The 18,027-nt window shown below is 42.0% G+C and overlaps 2 protein-coding genes across 6 annotated transcripts in view; one reads left to right on the top strand and one right to left on the bottom strand.

Annotated features, from left to right (window-relative positions):
- Positions 1–11,475, top strand: part of DPY19L3 (dpy-19 like C-mannosyltransferase 3) — a 33,681-nt gene extending 22,206 nt beyond the window's left edge. For 4 of the 5 annotated variants that reach the window (XM_088171843.1, XM_014882169.2, XM_088171845.1 and 1 more), the window contains 4 exons: positions 286–368; positions 6,960–7,092; positions 7,760–7,918; positions 8,533–11,475. In XM_088171843.1, the coding sequence (XP_088027969.1) occupies positions 286–368; positions 6,960–7,092; positions 7,760–7,918; positions 8,533–8,694 (537 nt within the window). In that variant the 3' untranslated portion in view covers positions 8,695–11,475. Of the gene's footprint in view, positions 1–285; positions 369–2,465; positions 2,561–6,959; positions 7,093–7,759; positions 7,919–8,532 lie in introns of all 5 variants that reach the window. The other variant, XR_015806197.1, reaches the window with a different exon arrangement.
- Positions 11,476–13,398: 1,923 nt separating this feature from the next.
- Positions 13,399–18,027, bottom strand: part of LOC106856340 (neural-cadherin-like) — a 60,813-nt gene continuing 56,184 nt past the window's right edge. The window contains exon 34 of the mRNA XM_088172252.1: positions 13,399–15,695. Coding sequence (XP_088028378.1) covers positions 15,306–15,695 — 390 coding nt within the window. The 3' untranslated portion in view covers positions 13,399–15,305. The remainder of the gene's footprint in view (positions 15,696–18,027) is intronic.

Genomic DNA, 18,027 nt, shown 5'->3' with positions numbered 1-18,027 from the left:
TCCTGGGGCCTTTCCTTCTCTTGTCATCATTGACAATGGGCAGTTCTGGTCCTGCTGGTCATGTGGCAGGAGCTGCAGATCTCAGACTCTGAAACTGTGTGTTCATCCTGCAGTGACAGCCACCCCTCCTTCCTAGGAAGGGATAGATGCACTTAGGTCTTGCAATTTACCCATGAGCTGGACAAGATGATTATTTGCCAGCTAAGAGGAAGTAATGCATGTTGCCATCCAGAATTTGTTTTGTTCATTCTGTCTTCAGGTTGTTCTATTTTGTTTCCATTTTAGTTCTGGCCAGGAATAATGGATGAACTATCAGAGTTGAGAGAATTCTATGACCCAGACACTGTGGAGCTGATGAACTGGATTAAGTAAGAGGATTTTTTCTCTATTTCAGTTAAATGCTATTTGTGTAGATCTAATGTTCTTAGTTATAGTGTTCTCCTTATTTGTCACAGCTCAGCAGTGAACTCTGGTGACCCATGAGGGTAGTTAGGGTGAGTGGGTTATCAGAAGGTTGGATATGAGCAGCTCCATGCTCGGGTTCAGTATCACTGCTGTGTTCCATGTGCATCAGGGCACCAGCTGATCCCTTTCCTCCCATAAGGACACAGTTTTCCCAGTCAAAAGAGGTAAATGTGGAGGTGTCAAGTTTTTCTCATCATGTAATACTACTTCTTTACATTAATAGGCCTCTGCAGTGAAGTACTTTTATTTCTCCCCCCCAGCATAATGTCCTTCTCAGCTCTATAATGTTAAAAAACTTGGATGTAGTGCTGGAAAATTTGTACTCTGCAGTCTGTTCGTTGGACTTTAAAACAATCTAGGTTGTTTCTGCTAGTTAGAATTAATCCCAACATATGTTCCAAACTGCAAGCAGGATATTTTTAATTGAACTTGAACTTGTCACAACTAAGCATAGGTGCAGTCTTTCAGGAGTATGAGTTAATCATTCCAACCCCCTTCATCACTTCTGTTTTCTCACAGAGCATAGGTTGGTATTTTTTAGGTGGAAATAGTTTGGAATATTGCATGTAGAAGTCACTGAGAAAAAAGGCCAGGCAGGATGTTCTCTGGAGGGCTGTGAGCTGAAGGGATACATCCTCTATAAACACAGAGTAACCACTGGAAACTTTCAGGTTAAGTTTCTGAAAGGGAGATTCCTGGGACTTGTATTTATTTGCAACTCCAGCAATGATTTTAAAAAAAGAAAATTGGTTTCATGTTATGGAGGAAAACATTCTGAAAGTAAATCTGAATATACACATTAAATATTGAACTCTCTGAAGTATTTCCTTGGAGTATTTCCTTCATATGCAATGAACTTCAGTGAAACCAGTCACCCAGCCCGTTCTCCCCATAGCAACATATTTACACTCCATAATGTTATATTTCTTTAATCCATACTAGAAGGAGTAATTTAGAAGTGAAATATATTACAAGCCTTCACTGACTTATTTTGAAAGCAGGCCATGATTTTTTCCATCATTTAGAATCTTTGCAGCCTTATTGGCATGTTTTTGTGACTAATGTTTACCAGCCAGTTCCATTTAGCACTACTGTTTTATTAAAAGATGGTAAATGTCTGATAGTTCAGGTCTCCTGTGTGCAATATCATAGAGTTATATATAGATTTATACATAAAATATGCATGTGGAGTTATTCCCAGCCATGAACTGGATTTGACTGGCTCCAATGAGAATAATTTTTCATGTGTTCTTAGTGCTGAGAATGCTAAACTGGTGCTTGTCATCTCTTCATTCCGAGTCATGACAGAGTTCTTTTTTACTTAGAATTTATTGTATTTAGAAATATTATTCCTGTGAAGAAGAGTTAATTATCTATGCTTTAAATACCAGTCAACAAAATTTATGGTAAGTTTCTCAAAGTGGGACAGATTTTCTTAAGTTTGATGTGTAAGAGAACACTTTTACTATACTAACACTTGATAGTTGTGCTGTAGTTAATGACCTGTCAAGGCTGGTGTCAGGAACTAATCATTCATTATTAAAACTCAGTATGAAAAGCTCTAATTTGTCATGTATAGCAGTGAATTAGGAGTAACTCATCTGTCTTGCAATCTCTCCACAACAAGGAAACCTTTCTGTCCGCTTAGCTCTAAATGCATATTAACTTGTCCAAATATGCAGTCTGAATAATGGCCAACTATTAGTCTGTCCCCTCTGAAGTGTCTGCAGATGCATTTCTTAATATTCCCCTCACTAAAATTGCCATAGCATTTTCAGGAAGATCTACTGGTTTGTATCTGTACAATTGCAGAGCACAATTTTTTACATAATGATCTTGCATATCCCAGTCTCCTGCTTTTTTTCCTACCTGCCATCTCATTTTCTTAGCTTTTTTTTTCAACAAAAAAGTCAAGAATCCAATGCTCCAAGGATAGTTCACAGCTCTGTTCCCAGCTGGGAGGTACATTAAAATTCTTAGTCTTGGTCTTTCTCCCTAAGACAACAGGAACAACATGCTCATTTGTGAGATGGGGAAGAATATCAGTAGAATGAGCAAATCAATAGAGTGAACTTCCCTACTCTGTTTACTCCTGGTAAGTGTTAAAGAAGCAATGTCTTCTGCCTTTAAAGGGGAAATCTGTCTACAGTTGTGGAATATTCCAATAGCAGTTGCCAAAACTCACAGAAAAAGTTCTTAGAAATCTTGGCCAATGGCCAAAGCAATGGAAAAGTTAACTGAGACTGAGATTCAGCAGAGCATTGTTGGATGTCAGCTGGACCTGAACCAGGTGTGGGGACAAGCAGGCAAATTTGTATATTAGTGGAAACCCCACAAATTTCCAAAAAGCTCCTAAGGTTATGCAAATGAAACACCCATGGTGTCTCAATGGTGGTTCTCTCCTTTAGTAATTTATACTAATTTATATGAATGGCTATATTTTAATTTCAAGCCAGCTTTAAAGTTTAACTCTATTACTTACATTCCTGATTTTCAAGGGTTATCACACTGAAATCAACACATGTTCCAGACTTTAAAGGCAACATTACACTTTTTTTTAAAAAATATTGTTTGTAAATTCTTGGGCTTTTGTTTGACAGACATATGAGTAAATTTCAGGCATGAACTTGAGAGTGCCTGAGAAGTAGGTTTATATCACCTGTGTAGGTGCACTCCTTTATGTGAGCATAATCTGCATGCATAAAAGTGAAGCTGGGACTCACAAAAATGCATTTGTTGCTCTTTCTTTGTGGCTGTCGTTTTCCATTTTTGCAATTTTCAGTCTTTGCAAACCAGAGGGAAAAAAAAGAACCATGACAGTGTGACTGAATATGCTTTACTGCCTATCATCTGCAGCTAAATCTGTGATACTTTAATATTGCATTCTGCAAATAAAAAGATTTTCTTTTAAAGAAAAAGCAAAATCTATCATGGCGTATTCCTCAGAATCTCCTTTTCTCAAATCTCTTTTCTTTGTTGATTCATACCATACTCAGGTACTAGTACAGGAATAATCTGAGACTTGTCAGACTTTATGGCTTTGAAAGCCAGCTACAGGGTTCAGCTCTGGAGGACTTCTACTAGAAATAGCCATTTTATTTCTAATGATGTAACCTGTAATTGCAATGGCACTTTCTTCTTAGTGCTTCCTAAAACCAGCTCACAATAATTCTTTAGTAGTTTAAGAGAAAGAATTACTACCACTTTCAGAGTCTGTGCAAGTACTTCCTGTAAAACCCTTTTATTTTTAATGAGTTATTATTTAGTGTTTATATAATTCTCTAAATTCTGAAGTGTAAGGTAAAGAAAAGGTTCCTACACTGTAATATAGTGCTTAGTTTACCCATTAGCTCAGCTGTAATTAACTTGTTGAAAGCTTAGAGCTTCAGAAATAAATGAGATTATTTGTTCAAAATGCCATCAGGTCTGCTTGGAATGGCATTTAAATTATATAATGTAAATCAGTTTGACCTGTAAGTCCTTGTCATTATTTAGTGACATTTCGTAGAGAATAAATTGTTTGCAGGTTGGGCAGTGTGGTATAGAGCTTGGCAGAGAGCTATAAAAACAAATTATCCTTTCATTTTATACATCATTTGCTCAGACAGTTGTAAAAATTGCTTGGTTTCTGTGTAATAGAGAAGTGTCATTCAGGGGTTTGCAGCACTGGAGGTGCCCTGGCTGCAGAACCCTGCAGGTCGTGCCTGCCTCAGAAAGGGCATGGGCAGGAGCATCCCTGGGATGCAGGAACCATCCTGGCCTTGGGAATGCTCCTCGGTGCTCCTGTGTCCCCAGAACTCAGCAGTGGCACTCCCAAGAGCTCTTGGGGAGGGAAGTGGAGAGGGCAGACACTGCCTGGGGCTCTGTGTCACCTCCCAGTGTCACCTGCCAGCTCTCTGCTCAGGGCACTGAAATCCTGCACTTGTGCTCTTGGCACTGCCAGTGCAGCACAGGGAAAGAGAGCTTCCAGTAGCTCCTGCTGGTCTGGGAATATCTGAACTGGCCAGTAAAATATGGACAGTGATGTGTCTGAAGGAGTATCATTTCCTGGACTTCAAACCTGTAAATCTCAGGGAAACATCTGCCTTTACCTGGAACACCAGATTCTAAATTCCACCCTGGACCGAAGCACTTAAGGCAGTTGTTTGAAAAGCAAGCAAGGGTCACTAGATGGTCTTCAAGGGATAGGGAGAGCAAGAAGTGCTGTCAAAACTCTTTCTATCTGGTAAAGAATGCAACTGAGCTCTATTTCACCCCTTCTGGGCAGGATGAATGCTTTTGGAAAGGGGAGGAATGGAACCCTGGATCTTCTCCATGATCCTTTTTGTGATGGGATATTCACTGGTGGCTGCAGCTCCAATCTCTGCTCCCTGTGACCAGAGCAGGGTTAGAATAGATCTCAGGGAAAGGTTCTGCTCCCCCAGAGGGTGCTGGCACTGCCCAGGCTCCCCAGGAATGGTCCCAGCCCCGAGGCTGCCGCAGCTCCAGGGGCGTTGGGACACCAGGGATGCACAGGGGGATTGCTGGGGGGCTGCAGGGACAGGGGCTGCACTGGATGAGCCCTGTGGGTCCCTTCCAACTCAGTATATTTCGTGAGTCTACATTTTTGACCTGCATTTTTACCAGTAGGTTGTTGATAAAGGGCACTATCACCCTTTAGCTTTCTTTTCAAATCAAAAAGCCTGCAGGCTGGTTTTGCTCTTTTGTTTGTTTGCTTTTTTCCTTGTGGTTTTGCCTTTGATACTTGTTGGGAGGGGCTGTGTGAGTGGGTTTAAGAAAGTTTCAGTCTGCTGCAGAGCCCATTATAATGCAAATCTGCTATCAGAAGAGCAGGGTTGCCTTGGTAAGGCCAGTCAGGTTTTAAAATTTGAACTAATCTTGAACAAGCACAAAAACCTACTTGTCACATTACAAGTTGCCTGGCCCAGGCATAAACACAGAAACATGCTGAAGATGCTTTAAGAATCATCATTTTTATTTGGGTGTCTAAACTCTCCCCAGTCCCTCTGTGAGTCCAGCCCATGTCCTTGGCAGCTTAGTCCTACAGACTTGTGCTTTCCCACAGCTCCAGGGATGAGTCCTGGCTGACAGCCTGTCAAGGCCATCCCATTTGCATAGTACTAAATTCTAGCAGCAGTTAATTTCTTTTAATGGAAACACGTACTTCAGGACACTTGTGGCTTTGAATATTTTAAGTAATAAATAATTTCTTAAGAGATTAAATATTTTCCGACTTTAAAATGAAACTGGTTTTATAAAGTGCTGAAGGACTAGTCTATCAGTAAAGTTAAACTGGCCTATTATAAATACTATCTCTGGCTTCCTAGATGAGATTAATGTACCAGTGCAAGACTTCTTAGAAAGGGCTTGTAATTACTAATTCATTTGCTAAGCATAATCTCTTGAAAGGCGATAGTAAAATTTAATACTTGCCTCTCAACATTTTCAAGCTGATCATGGAGCTTAAAGATGACTGTAGCTGCAGTTTCCAAAGGCTCCCTGAAGTGCACCCCGAAGTGTCACAGTTACTGGAGTACTTCAGTGTATGCATGGAGATGTTAGGCACCTATTTACATTCTAATTTCATTTTAGTTGATTTAATGTGTGCTGCTTTCTGCTGGTTTAGTCTTCATAGAGCCTTCCATGGTTACATGCCTACTAAGCACTAGAAAACACTTCAGCATACTATGCCAGGTTCAATTAGCCTGATTATAGGAGTGTCCATTGCCTGGCATTTTTACTCTTTCTTTTTGCTGTGCCCTTCTGTTGCGTCCTTGCAAATATTTTAGATTGTAATTGGGAAGAAGGTGAACAAAGATATTTTTTTCATTATTGGTGTTTGAGGGATCTTGAGATACCAGGACTGCTATTTGGAATTTCAAAGATTACAGTAACAATAAGTGACAGCATTATTCTGGCATCTTCTGCATCACCCTGCCCCAGCTTTTTGCAACTGGGGTGTTTTTTTTCATAGTTTCCCTCCTACAGTTATCGGAATAGGAAGATTAATGTCTCATGGAACAAAGTTTTCATTCCAAGTGAATGGTGAATGCCAGGACAGAAACAGAAAGTTTTACCATTCAAATTAGATAATTCATTTTATATAAAGTACCTTATATATATCAGACACAAACCTAAGTCACAGTAAGTTTCTTGAAATATTAAAAGAATTAGAATATAGAAACCTATAAATATTCAGAGGCTTTATGAACCTCAGAAATATATGAAATATAGAAATACTTTGAAATTGTCAGGATCATGTTTTCCTTAGATTTCCTCATAGTGCTTAGTAAATTTTTTATTTGCAGTTGAGTATTATCATAATTTATCCACTTGGCATTTGAGGAAAACACAGTTGCTTGAACAGTTTGCTCCCTGAATAGAGGAGAAGCAGAAAAATACTTCTGCCAGTCTTTTTTTTCCTTCTGATCTGTCACAAGCATTGCAAAAATATCCCTGCAGAGACTTCCTCAGACTTATCAACATTTGTTTAGGTCAAACACTCCAAACACAGCAGTGTTTGCTGGGAGCATGCAGCTGTTGGCAGGAGTCAAACTGTGCACTGGCCGGACCTTAACCAACCATCCCCACTATGAGGATAAGAATCTGAGAGAGAGAACAAAGCAGGTGAGAGATTTCTGATTTTTTTAAAGTAATCCTTGCCAATGTCACTGACTCCACTCCAGAAAACAGTAATGTCCTAATGGCACACTGCAAGAGGCATCTCGTGCTTTACTCATGGAGTAACTCACTGTCAGGAACAGGCCCAGGATTTAACTGCTTGGGGATCTCCTGACTCACTCCTGGCAGCTGGTGAGTGTCTGAGCAGCTCTGTGCCCCGGTACCCAGCTAGTCCCAAGGGCACTGGTTTGGCTACTGTGGCATCAGTAGATCCTGGTGCCCACTTGGGCTGTTAAACTCACATGGAGCATTCCCTGAGACTCCCTTCAGTTCTCAGAGCAGCACACAGCATGTGATGCAGAAACCACCCTGAGAAACTGCACACAGAGCTGGGGAGACTGTCTCGAGTCCAGAAAAGGGTAGATGAAAACATTCACAAAGCCTGACAGCACCATCCAGTGTTGTGTAGCCAGCAGCATCGTCACCATAACACACACCTCCACCTGGCTACTGAGTAAAGCGTGTCTTGATTGTTTCTGTAATACTTAATTCACATGGTTTCACAGTCTCAGTTCTCTGCTTGGCTCAAGATAGAGGAGTCGTGAGAGAGCAAACAAAGCAGCAGTGAGTGGTGCTGTGGTGTGTGTTGGAGCTCAGTTTCCTTGCTCTCCAGATTTACCAGATCTACGCCAAGCGCTCTCCCGGTGACGTGCACGGAATCCTGCGCTCCTTTGGCACGGACTACGTGATCCTGGAGGACAGCATTTGCTATGAGAGGAGGCACAGCAGGGGCTGCCGCCTGCGCGACCTGCTGGATGTAGCCAATGGCCACGTGAGTGTTACAGACAAGATCAAGGAACAAAATACATTTTGGTTCACTTCGCTCTGAAACCCAGTTGCTGAGATCTGAGGTAGCTCAGGTGTTTGCACTGTGGGGAGGAAAACCTACTGGAGCCTTTAGACATTCTCAAAATGGCCAAATTAACACTGCTTGCTTTTAAGGGTGTTTGAGAATAAAAAAGGGGGAATTTCAGCCTGGGCAGGATAAGTTATCACTTCCTGACGAGCTCCAGATTAGGAGCACACAAGCAGAGTTCCCTCCCAGGTGTAAATCAATCACTTCAGAGCCTCAGTTCCCTCAGGCACAGCGTGGTTCTGTTACCACTCTGTGTCAGGGGAGTTCTCAGGCATTTCTGGGGCTGAGGTGGAGCCAGAGCAGGCTGCACAAGCCAAGCAGATACAGACCTCTGACAAAGCAGCTTTATCATTTAGAGACCAGACTCTAAGTCTGACTGGTCTAAAGCTGTTTTTGTTCTTCCCACTTGTTTCATACTGTGAACAAGCCTGGCCAGCCTCACCCAGTAAATGTAACAGGGAGGTTTTTATGAACTTGTTATTGCCTGTAACTGTGAATTGGCTAAAGAAATCTGTTCCATTTCATTGCAGATCATGGATGGCTTGGGAGAGAATGAACCTGATTTGAAACCTTCGTTGTATCCTCGCTTCTGTGAGGAAATTAAAAAAAACCTTCCTTCTTACACCATGCACTTCACCAGGGTGTTTCAAAACAAAACATTCCATGTTTACAAACTTGCCAAGCATAAATAACGTTTCCAAACGTGACTTCAAGTTCAATATTTCACTGCTAGGACCCACATTAGGAAATGCAGATGAAGTTTACAAACAGGTTACATTTGTAAGACATTTTACACCGGTGGTTTCTTGTTTAATTACTGTGATCCTTTTTTTAGACAGTTTAATTTTGATAACATTATTGATGTTGCCAAATTTTTCATAAATTCATTAATAAATGCTAGCAGGGACCATTTCAGTTATAAATCCTGACCCTGAGAATATTAGGTTGTAATTGTTTTCCCGTTTCAAGTGATTGGAAGACAAAGGCAGCAGCCTGTGGGAGCACTGCTGAGTGCCAGCCTGTGAATCTGCTCAGCAGTTCAGATTTTCCTCTCAAATGGTAGGAATTCATTGAAAGCAGCCCATGCTGCTCCTGCCCTGATTAAGCATTGCCTTTGTGAATCCTAAAAATAGTCACAAAATGAAATTTTGTCTCACAGTCTGATCCTTTTTGACAGATCCTTGTGCTCTTTTAGTGCCTCTTTTTAGAATTCTTTGGGAATGTATGTGTATATGAGTTTCCAGTCTTGTAAGTGTGATTGCAGAATCAGTGAGTGCAGATTGTAAGCAAACAGTTTTGAAGAAAAAACTTTAATCTTTGGTCCAGCATTTTTAGTGATCAGAAACAAACTGGTTTATAACAGTGTTTAACGATGGAGTGTTAGGTATTTCTAGTGAGAAAAAAGGCTGGAGCATGCTTGATACATGTTGCATGTTTGCATCCTTGTAAGATGCTCAGAACAAACAAAAATCCAAATTTCTCAGTTTGGATTCTCACAACACTTTTACACTTTTCTGTATATACTTTTTGAACTACAGGGGATCCTTTTTCTCCTTGTGTGAATCCCACTAGGATAGCAAAATTGGACAAAAGAAAAACTCATCTCTAAATCAGCAGGAAACCAGTATTTCAAATCCATTCAGATAGTAGAGCCTTGTTTTATATTATTTCAGACACAAAGCTCTGTATTTTAGCACAAAATCTGTGTGTCCTCGGTCTTTAGCCTAAAACAGACTATCAGTATTTTAAAATGACATGGAAGATTAAGTGAAGCCAGACCTAATGCTGAGAATTTGTGATTTGTTTGTACCCTTTGTCTTTTTACCAGCCTGAACTTTGTGATTTGTATCAGATTTCTAAATGTTATGAAGGTACCACATGGCTTTTGCTGTGTTTTTAGCACTGCTTTGGTTTTAGATTGAAATCAGAAATCAAATTTGAAAGCCTCACAGTATTCTCCATCTTGAATTAGACATCCACTAGGCTCATTTGTTTCTTAAATTGTAATAATCAAGTGCCTCTAGGCCCAGGTTGAATTAACATTTGAACACCTATAAGAGTGTTTGTGGCCTGTGCAAATAACTCAGTTACAGTAATTACCACTGCAATTAATTTCTAATGATGGGAAGCTTAAAGTGCTACAGATAGCAAACTCCACATTTAATTTAATCAAGATGTGTAATGAGATTAGCTGTCACAACTGAGCTGGGCTCCAATTCCAGATGATTTAAGTGTTTTCCCTTTCAGTTGTACCAAGGTAAATTACTGAAGAGATGGAGATGGTTATGTCACATGCTCAAACAATTTTATATGCAGTAAATACTCATTAAACAATGTTCAACATCCTTCTCCCTTTCTCTCTGGCACAGAAGGCTGTGCTGTAGCCAGGCTGTGTTAAATCATGTGCTGACAGGAGCTGGGTTGTTACACTGAGCAGCTGAAACTCCTGAGTAATTCCTAGCCTGTATCCTTTAATGAGGTTGAAGACCACTGCAGTTTAACATAATACAATAATAAAGCATTTTAATCAGTATTAAAACTTTAATTAGGCCTGTAATGATGCATGGTGGTTCTTGCTGCAAGCCTGGGTCAGTGAATCCCTCAGTGAGTGCCTTCAGTAATTGAAAACAAGCACACAAAAGGTAAAAGATGTGTGGGCTCTATGGCTTCTTCCCGAATGCAATTGGATCTTTCTGGAAAGGTGCAGTAACTTTCCTTTGGTGGAGGGGAGGGATTCCCAGGCCCAGTGATAGCCTGCTGTCTTCAGAAGTTACTTATAGGTAACAGCTGAGACTAAGAAATCCTGCTGGAACAGTAATTCTTTTTAAATAGACTTATTTCAAAAATGCAGTCTCTAGTATGGCTAAAGGAGAAATTTAACCTTTTCGTAGAAATTACCAAGTGCAAACTGGTTTGTTTGAAGTTTTTTAGACAGAAAGATGTATTATGAGAGATTATCAGAAAGGTGTAACACTAAGGGATATTGGAGGGGCTGTAGTGCAGCATTCAGACACCAGCTGCTCAAACAGTAAATGCCAGTGCCGAGGCCAGAAGCCGTTCCCAGCTCAGAGGGAGCAGCTGCTCCCTGCCCCTGTTTGAGACAAGGCCTGGGGGGGGCTGGGGGGGAAGAGCTGCTCCTCCTGTTCCCGAGGTACCACTCACTGAAACCAGCAGTGGGAATGGCAGGGACAGGGCACCTCCTGTGGGCTCTTTGGTGTCCACAAGGATTTTGTGCTGCATGTCATTAGTGGGATTGTGGTATAAATTACTTTTTTTTAGATTGCAGAGACAAAATGCTATCAAGGAGCCAGGACCTTTCTGGGAGAGAAAAGCCTTTGAGATCCATAAGTGTATTTTCATTTCTTGTTTCAGTGTTCTGCTGGTGGGATCTAACATAGTTATTTTATAATATGTTGTTGTAAAGAGATGTAATGACTATTGTATACTAAATAAATTGTGTAATTTGCAAGTCACTTTTTTTGTTTGTTTTTATGTTGGGATGGGTTAAGAAAGACCTGGTTTGGGAATCAGCTTTGCTTCAGTCCATATGGAGGAAAGCAAAATATTTTTCATGAGGAAGTTTTGGCTTCTCAAGCTCATTTTATTGTGTTTATCACTGACTTTAGAATCACCTTTATGTTTTAACAGCTCACTGGGCTTCCTTTAGAAGCTAAAGGTACCAACCATGATTTCTACCAGTCATCACATGTGCATGTCAACACCACTAAGGTCAGTAGACTGAAGTAATATATCCATTTAAGTAAATATTTATTAAGTGTATTTTTTATATATATATAAAAATATATTAAATGCTTTGACCAACAGGGACCTGCTTGTTTGCACATTGTAGCTCAAGTTTAGTATTTTAAGGAACAGAGAGGTGCATTCTTCAGGAGTGAAGAAGCACATTTCAAGGGCTGTACATGCAGCAGGATGTCCTGATGTGACTCTTGTGGCAGGAGCTGCAGGATGTGCAGAGCTGGAGATAAAACTGCCCATGTGTAGGATTGGTCTGAAGGGGGCTGGGGGGAGTTTGTCACCAGCATTAATTAAGGATTAATGTAATTGATGGCATGTGAGCCACACGTGGTGGTTTTGCATAGAGGGGATTCTGGGCTCCAGGGAACCTCCTCCCTTAAATCCCCAGGAGATGGCCATGGGTTTTAGCATTCTTGTAATTAAGAAAATGCTCGACTTTCTTCTGCCCATCTGATGCTGCTTCTTTACAGCCCTGTTTTCCATCCTAAACCTGCTGGTCAGTAGGTCAGACCTAAGGACAATCAGCTTTCCTGTGGCTTGGCTCCATATTATGTACTTGGAATGTTATTTTAACAGGGGAAAACCACAAAGATTAATGTAGTTGACAGGCAGCCAGATTAAATACTAATAACCACACGATTATGTGAATTTCAGACCTTTACAAACATTTTATGCTAAATAAAATGTTCTTACTATATGTTTAAAGTCTGTAAAGAACATGGAAGAAGATTAATAAAAGTACTAGATTACTGAAAATCCCACTACCTAGGGACCCAATGGGGTTTTTTATTCAATATTTTTCCTTCTCTCCTGACCCATGGCACAGCTTTCTGTGGAAAGCCAGCTGTTCTTCCTGGGAGCCATGGCAGTGCTGGGATAAGCCTTTCTACAGAGGCACTGAAATATTTCTGTGTGTCTGTACAAATGCAGAACAAGCCAGGATATGATTTCAGCAATTGCACAGTGATTAAAAGAGCAGCATGCAAATTAAAATAGATAAATTAAGTGAACTAATTAGTAAACTCTGGAAAGAGGAAGAGTAGGCTTTAATAGGGCATGACAGCTGCAAATGAGTGTGTCCTATTACTGAGATTGTATTGACACAAGCTCCTAGAGCAGTTTGGAAATGTTTCCTGCCCTTTTGTTGTATTTTGTATGTTCTGTACAAGGTGGGGCTCACCGTGAGTGCAGAGGCAGCTCCCAGGCTCTGGGGGTGTGTTCGTGTTTGGGCACAAAGCAAAGCTGCAGCTGTAATGGGGCAGGAAGCTGCAGCAGGGCACCGACGCTTGGAACAGCACTGAGACACGTGAACAGCAGCAGCTCTGGCTGCTCTGTGTGACCCGTGTTTGTCACCCACAGGGTTCCTGGGCACTACTTGTGCTTGTTGTCACTGTCACCCAGGGACCAGTCCAGTTCCTCAGGGATGGAGGAAGAGCTTGGACGAGGTCTTGTTCCCCTGGGGAAATGCCAGAGTGTTCTTTGGGTGGATAACTGCATCCTAAGCCCACCAGCAGGAACTTTTCAGCCAGCACAGCACCCGTGACTCATATCTGTGGAAGCATCTAATCAAAACTGAGAGAAATCATTCAACAGAGTCCACCTTTCAGTCATCCTTAAACACAAACAAGGCAGAGACACCGGGGACAGAAGGCTGATTTATTATTTATATAGTGCCTGAGATAGGCAAGACACTTCATGGGCAAATAAAGACAGTGTTGGCCCCAAGGAGCTTACAGACTAAATTAAATTAAAACCAGCCAAAGCAACAGCATGTCCATAGGTTTGGGAAGAACACAAGGTATGTAGACAAAATTATTGCTGTTTCAGGAAGGAATAGGGTTTTGTGCATAATATATATTTAGTTAATTTTCCATATCGTGCTTGTGACTGCTGAGATGATGGAATACAGGAGCTGGCACACTGGACTGGTGAACACTGCAAGATGTTTCAGTCAGGGTTCCCTCCCAGGCAAATAAATGTGTCAGTAAAATTACAAAATCACAGACTCTGTAATGTCTGTGAACCAAAACCATTGGGTGTGAGTAAAAACGGGATTTAGGTTTTCCAGAGGACAATGCCCACCACCTGCAGTGTGTAACCAGTGCTGAATGGTGCACTCAAGATTTTCCAGAGTGGCACAAATGCACGTGAGAACAAGGTACTGTGTGAACATTTCTCATTTGGGAAACATGCAAACTGAGCTGGCCTGCAGACAGGCAGGCCACCTGCTTATGGATTTTAATAGACGTATAAAAATAAAAGCCAGATCTCCCAAAACAAGCTGCTGTGAACAAAGCAGTTTTAATGTCTGTTACAATACATTGTTTCATGCTTTGTTTTAATGAAATAAATTGTTAGAAACTAGGATATATTCATACTATTAGCTCATAATATATAATGTACATATTACATATAGTTTACATATTATAATAGATATAATTTATATATGATACATAGAAACAGCACAGCTTAAGATTTGGGGTTTGCTGCACTGTACTCCATTTATCTGTACAAGTGGTCTCAATTTAAAAAAAATTAATTTAGTGGCACCTTCTCTCTTCCAAATACTGTCAAGTTTAAGAAAAATCCAGCATGGTAGTTGCACATTAAATGGTTTGAAAAACAGACTGATTAATTTAGAGCATAATATTCCACCCCCTGCTACTGCTGTTAGTTTTTTCCTGTGTTTCTCTGTCCCCAGATATATCCTGCAATGCTCCTATCAAAGGAGATTTAACAAAACATGGGCGACAGAGCTGTAGATACAAACGGCACAGTTCAGGCTGATTTAGGCTCAGTTTAGCAGCTCATTAGGAATGAGAGATTGTGATGAACTGTGCTGTTTGCTACTAGAATTCCTGACCAGCCCCCTTTGAGGAAGGTAGCCAGAACACCTGGCCTTTTCCTTGGGAAAATTATGTAGTCGTAAGCAGCTGGGTTCATGTGTTATGCCTAAATCCAGTTTCTGCCTTTGTATGACAGCATAAAGGGATTTCCTCACAGTATAACTGAAGTTCCAGTTCATCCTTCTGCTTCTTTACCTGTGCCCCTGGACTGGCACCTGCACTGTGTTCAGTGAGCAGGGCTGTCCTGGGCCACTGTGGGGAACGACAGGGATATAATACACCACAGACTTCATTTACGTGACAAAAAGACAAAGTGTTTTTTTCTTCTATTAAGTGTTAGAGCACCAGAAACAGCACACCCAGCATGCTTCCCTCAGCTCCAGCACACCTCCGAACGCGTGCACTGGATCCCTCAAGAGTCCTGCATTACTTCAGTGATAGAAAATACTTCTTATATACTTCCTAAACACGGTATGTGAATGACGCTATGTGATTCTCTCTTTGTTCTTCCCAGTAAGTATATATCCCAAGATTACCTCCTACTCATCTTTCAACTTACTGCCAAGTGTGCCTCCTTAGTGGGAATCTGAATCCCTGTTGTAACGAGGGGAAAAGGCCGTGTGGGGGTAATAAAGAGCAGGAGTATAAAACTGTGGCTCAGCTTTGCCTCCAGGACTGAAAAGAGCAGCCTTGGGGAGCTACTGATCTCCTGCCTCTCTGTGCGAGTACAGCTCCCTCAGCTTCTCGAACTTGGGTCCCCACTCGTGGATGTCCTCGCAGGCGCTGCCGCCGCCCGGCCCCGCGGAGCTCAGGGAGCTGAGGGAGCTCAGGGAGCTGAGGCTGCCGGCGCTGGAGCCCGTGCCCTCGGTGCAGAAGACGCGCAGCGAGTCCTGCGGCGGGGCCGGGGCGCGGCGCTCGGCCTCCCTCAGCAGCGCCGGCAGCGCCCGGCCCAGCGCCGCGCCCCCCGCAGGCCCGGGCCGCGCCCTCACGGCGCCATGCCGCGGGACCGCGCCTTCCCTCCTCCGGGGCGCCGAGCACGCCGGGCTGCCCTGCATCGACACCTGCAGCTCTGCCATGTCGTACGCGTCCTGCAGGGAGAAATCGGGCACGTGCAGTTAATATTCCGTGGGTCCCAAAAGTTCACGTTCTGCTGGGAATAAAGAGGAATGATCGCGAGTCATTCCGTTCGCTGTGAACTCCGCAAGGGTTGGGTGTTCTGCCAACTCTGCCACCTGCAATGCGCCTGAGGAAGCCTGTGAGGAACACCTGGGCACTCTGCACTGCTGCAGTCAGCGTCACAATCAAAGTCTGATTAGATACCAAAAGCTAAATAAGCCTGACAGAAATGCCCCAATCTTTGTTCTGAAATTCAGATCCAAGTGTCTTACCGTCACTGGACACTGATCCCACAAGCGTGGTAGAAGAGGTGAGAAGGAGTATTCGCAAACAGCACGTTAAAGAAATCTTCCTGCAGTAGTAGTACAAAAATATACCGTGATTTCTGATAAAATTTTACCAGTCTCTGGAGTAATGCCTAATAATGTGACAGTGGCACAATTGTAAAAGCCAAGTAAAACTACCTACTCCCAAAAAAGTCACTAATTCCCTCCCAGCCCGGCCGCAGTAAATGCTGTCTGGGAATTGTGCCACAACCTCTGGCACAAAGCTGCCAATGCCAACAGTTAACGGCATTCACTGATCAGAATCAGCTGCAGTGAAGAAATCGTGTCCCCCAGTATCCTTCACCTCCCTACAACCCAAAGCCTGTGTCCCTGGACTGACTTACAGCCAAAGAAGAATGCAGACAGGTGGTGGGAGACACAAGTCATCAAAGCAAACAAATAATGATTTGTATTGCTAATACTGTTCATGGGAACAGGTGCCATCAGTGACAGAGGTGTGGAATCAGCACTTCCCAAGAGATTTCTTTAGTTCTCCAGCACGTGGCATTGTGCATAACCATGTTGTAAGAGATTAACCGAGGTAATCTCAGTGAGATTTGCTGAATTTCCCCTGGAGAGAGAGAACAACTTAATCCCCTACCCCCCACACCTGCAATCAAGAATCTGCCTAAGTGACAGGATGGAGTTTGGGACAGGAGCTGCTTATTCCCATTCCTCCAGACACTGAGGAGTGTTGGTGATGAGCACCAAGACATGCAGCCCAGATCCCTGCTTTAGGCATGTCCTAAATGTGTGCAAGCCCCAGTCCAGCCCCACTCTGAGCATGGATACCAGGAGAATCCATGACATGAAGCAACTTTTCATCAGACACAAGTTAAATGAGAGTGTGTTCCAATACAAACTTGAGGATCGTCCCTTCACTGAACTGAGTGATATTAAAAGCATCCTTCACAGCTACTAATTGTTCATTAAAATGGCATTTCTTCTGATAATAAATGCTTCTTGTCTGGCCATCCACAAACCCAGCTCAAGCCCTGCCTCTGGGTCCAGAGCTGGCTTTTAACATCTGGTGGTCAGTTGAATTCAATGTGTACTCAACAATGCACTGACCTCCTGCAATTTTTATGAGCTCCCAGTTTCTCTAGGGGAAAATTGTATTTATTTCAGATGCGGAAACTCCTTCATATGACAACCTCTTGTCCCCACAGCCCCACCATCCACAAACATTACAAAAATGAAACTCTCTTATCCAAGCAGCCTCATGATCTTTTGTTGAGGTAACATTAGAACACAACTAAGGCGTAATTCTAGGTATTTTGGGGGCTGGTTAGTTTGGCTTTTTAAATCTAGACAAACAACTATGTTTTAGCTTAAAAAGTTTCAGCTGCAATCCCAGCAACTGTTAAATCTGAATAATTTAGGAAGAGTACACAGAACCCAGAAAGGCTTCACTCCAAGCACTGTTTTTTCAGGCAGAGTAGTAGTAATAGATCTCCTCCGATGGAGATCATCAGGTCACTAATTTGATTCCATTGCTTAAAATAAGGAGTGTATTTTAAGAACTCTCCAAAAGTAATTAAACATGTCGTACAATAAGTGTAGATTTCCTCAAAGAGACCTTCTGGGTGTAAAATTGCAAAATATTGCAGAGGAAGTTAATCTGATTAAGGAAAACAGGATTTATAGCTGTCTATGTTATCACATGGGAAATGTCTGTGTTTATTACGTTCCCACTAATTCACCAAGAAAATAAGGATACTCTACAAGTTAGAATATTTTTAAATCACTGGCTTTTTTTGGGCCATCACGCTGGCACCACTATTATTACCTCTGCAGAGTCACACCACCCCTTGAATCCATGAAATGTGCAGTTGGCAATGAAGTTTCTTACCTTTTATAAACATAGAAAGCATCTATAGGTCAGTAAATAATCTACTAAGAGTACTTGTTTATAATATCTACAGTTTTCCTTCAAAGCTCTGCCTTTCACTGACATGTGAGAACGTTAGAAAAGCCA

The sequence above is a fragment of the Sturnus vulgaris genome, chromosome 12 (genome assembly GCF_052056855.1).
Source record: "Sturnus vulgaris isolate bStuVul1 chromosome 12, bStuVul1.hap1, whole genome shotgun sequence".
Taxonomy (NCBI): Eukaryota; Metazoa; Chordata; class Aves; order Passeriformes; family Sturnidae; genus Sturnus; species Sturnus vulgaris.
The sequence above is the reverse complement of the archived record's forward strand: the minus strand, read 5'-3'. Positions and strand labels throughout refer to the sequence as shown.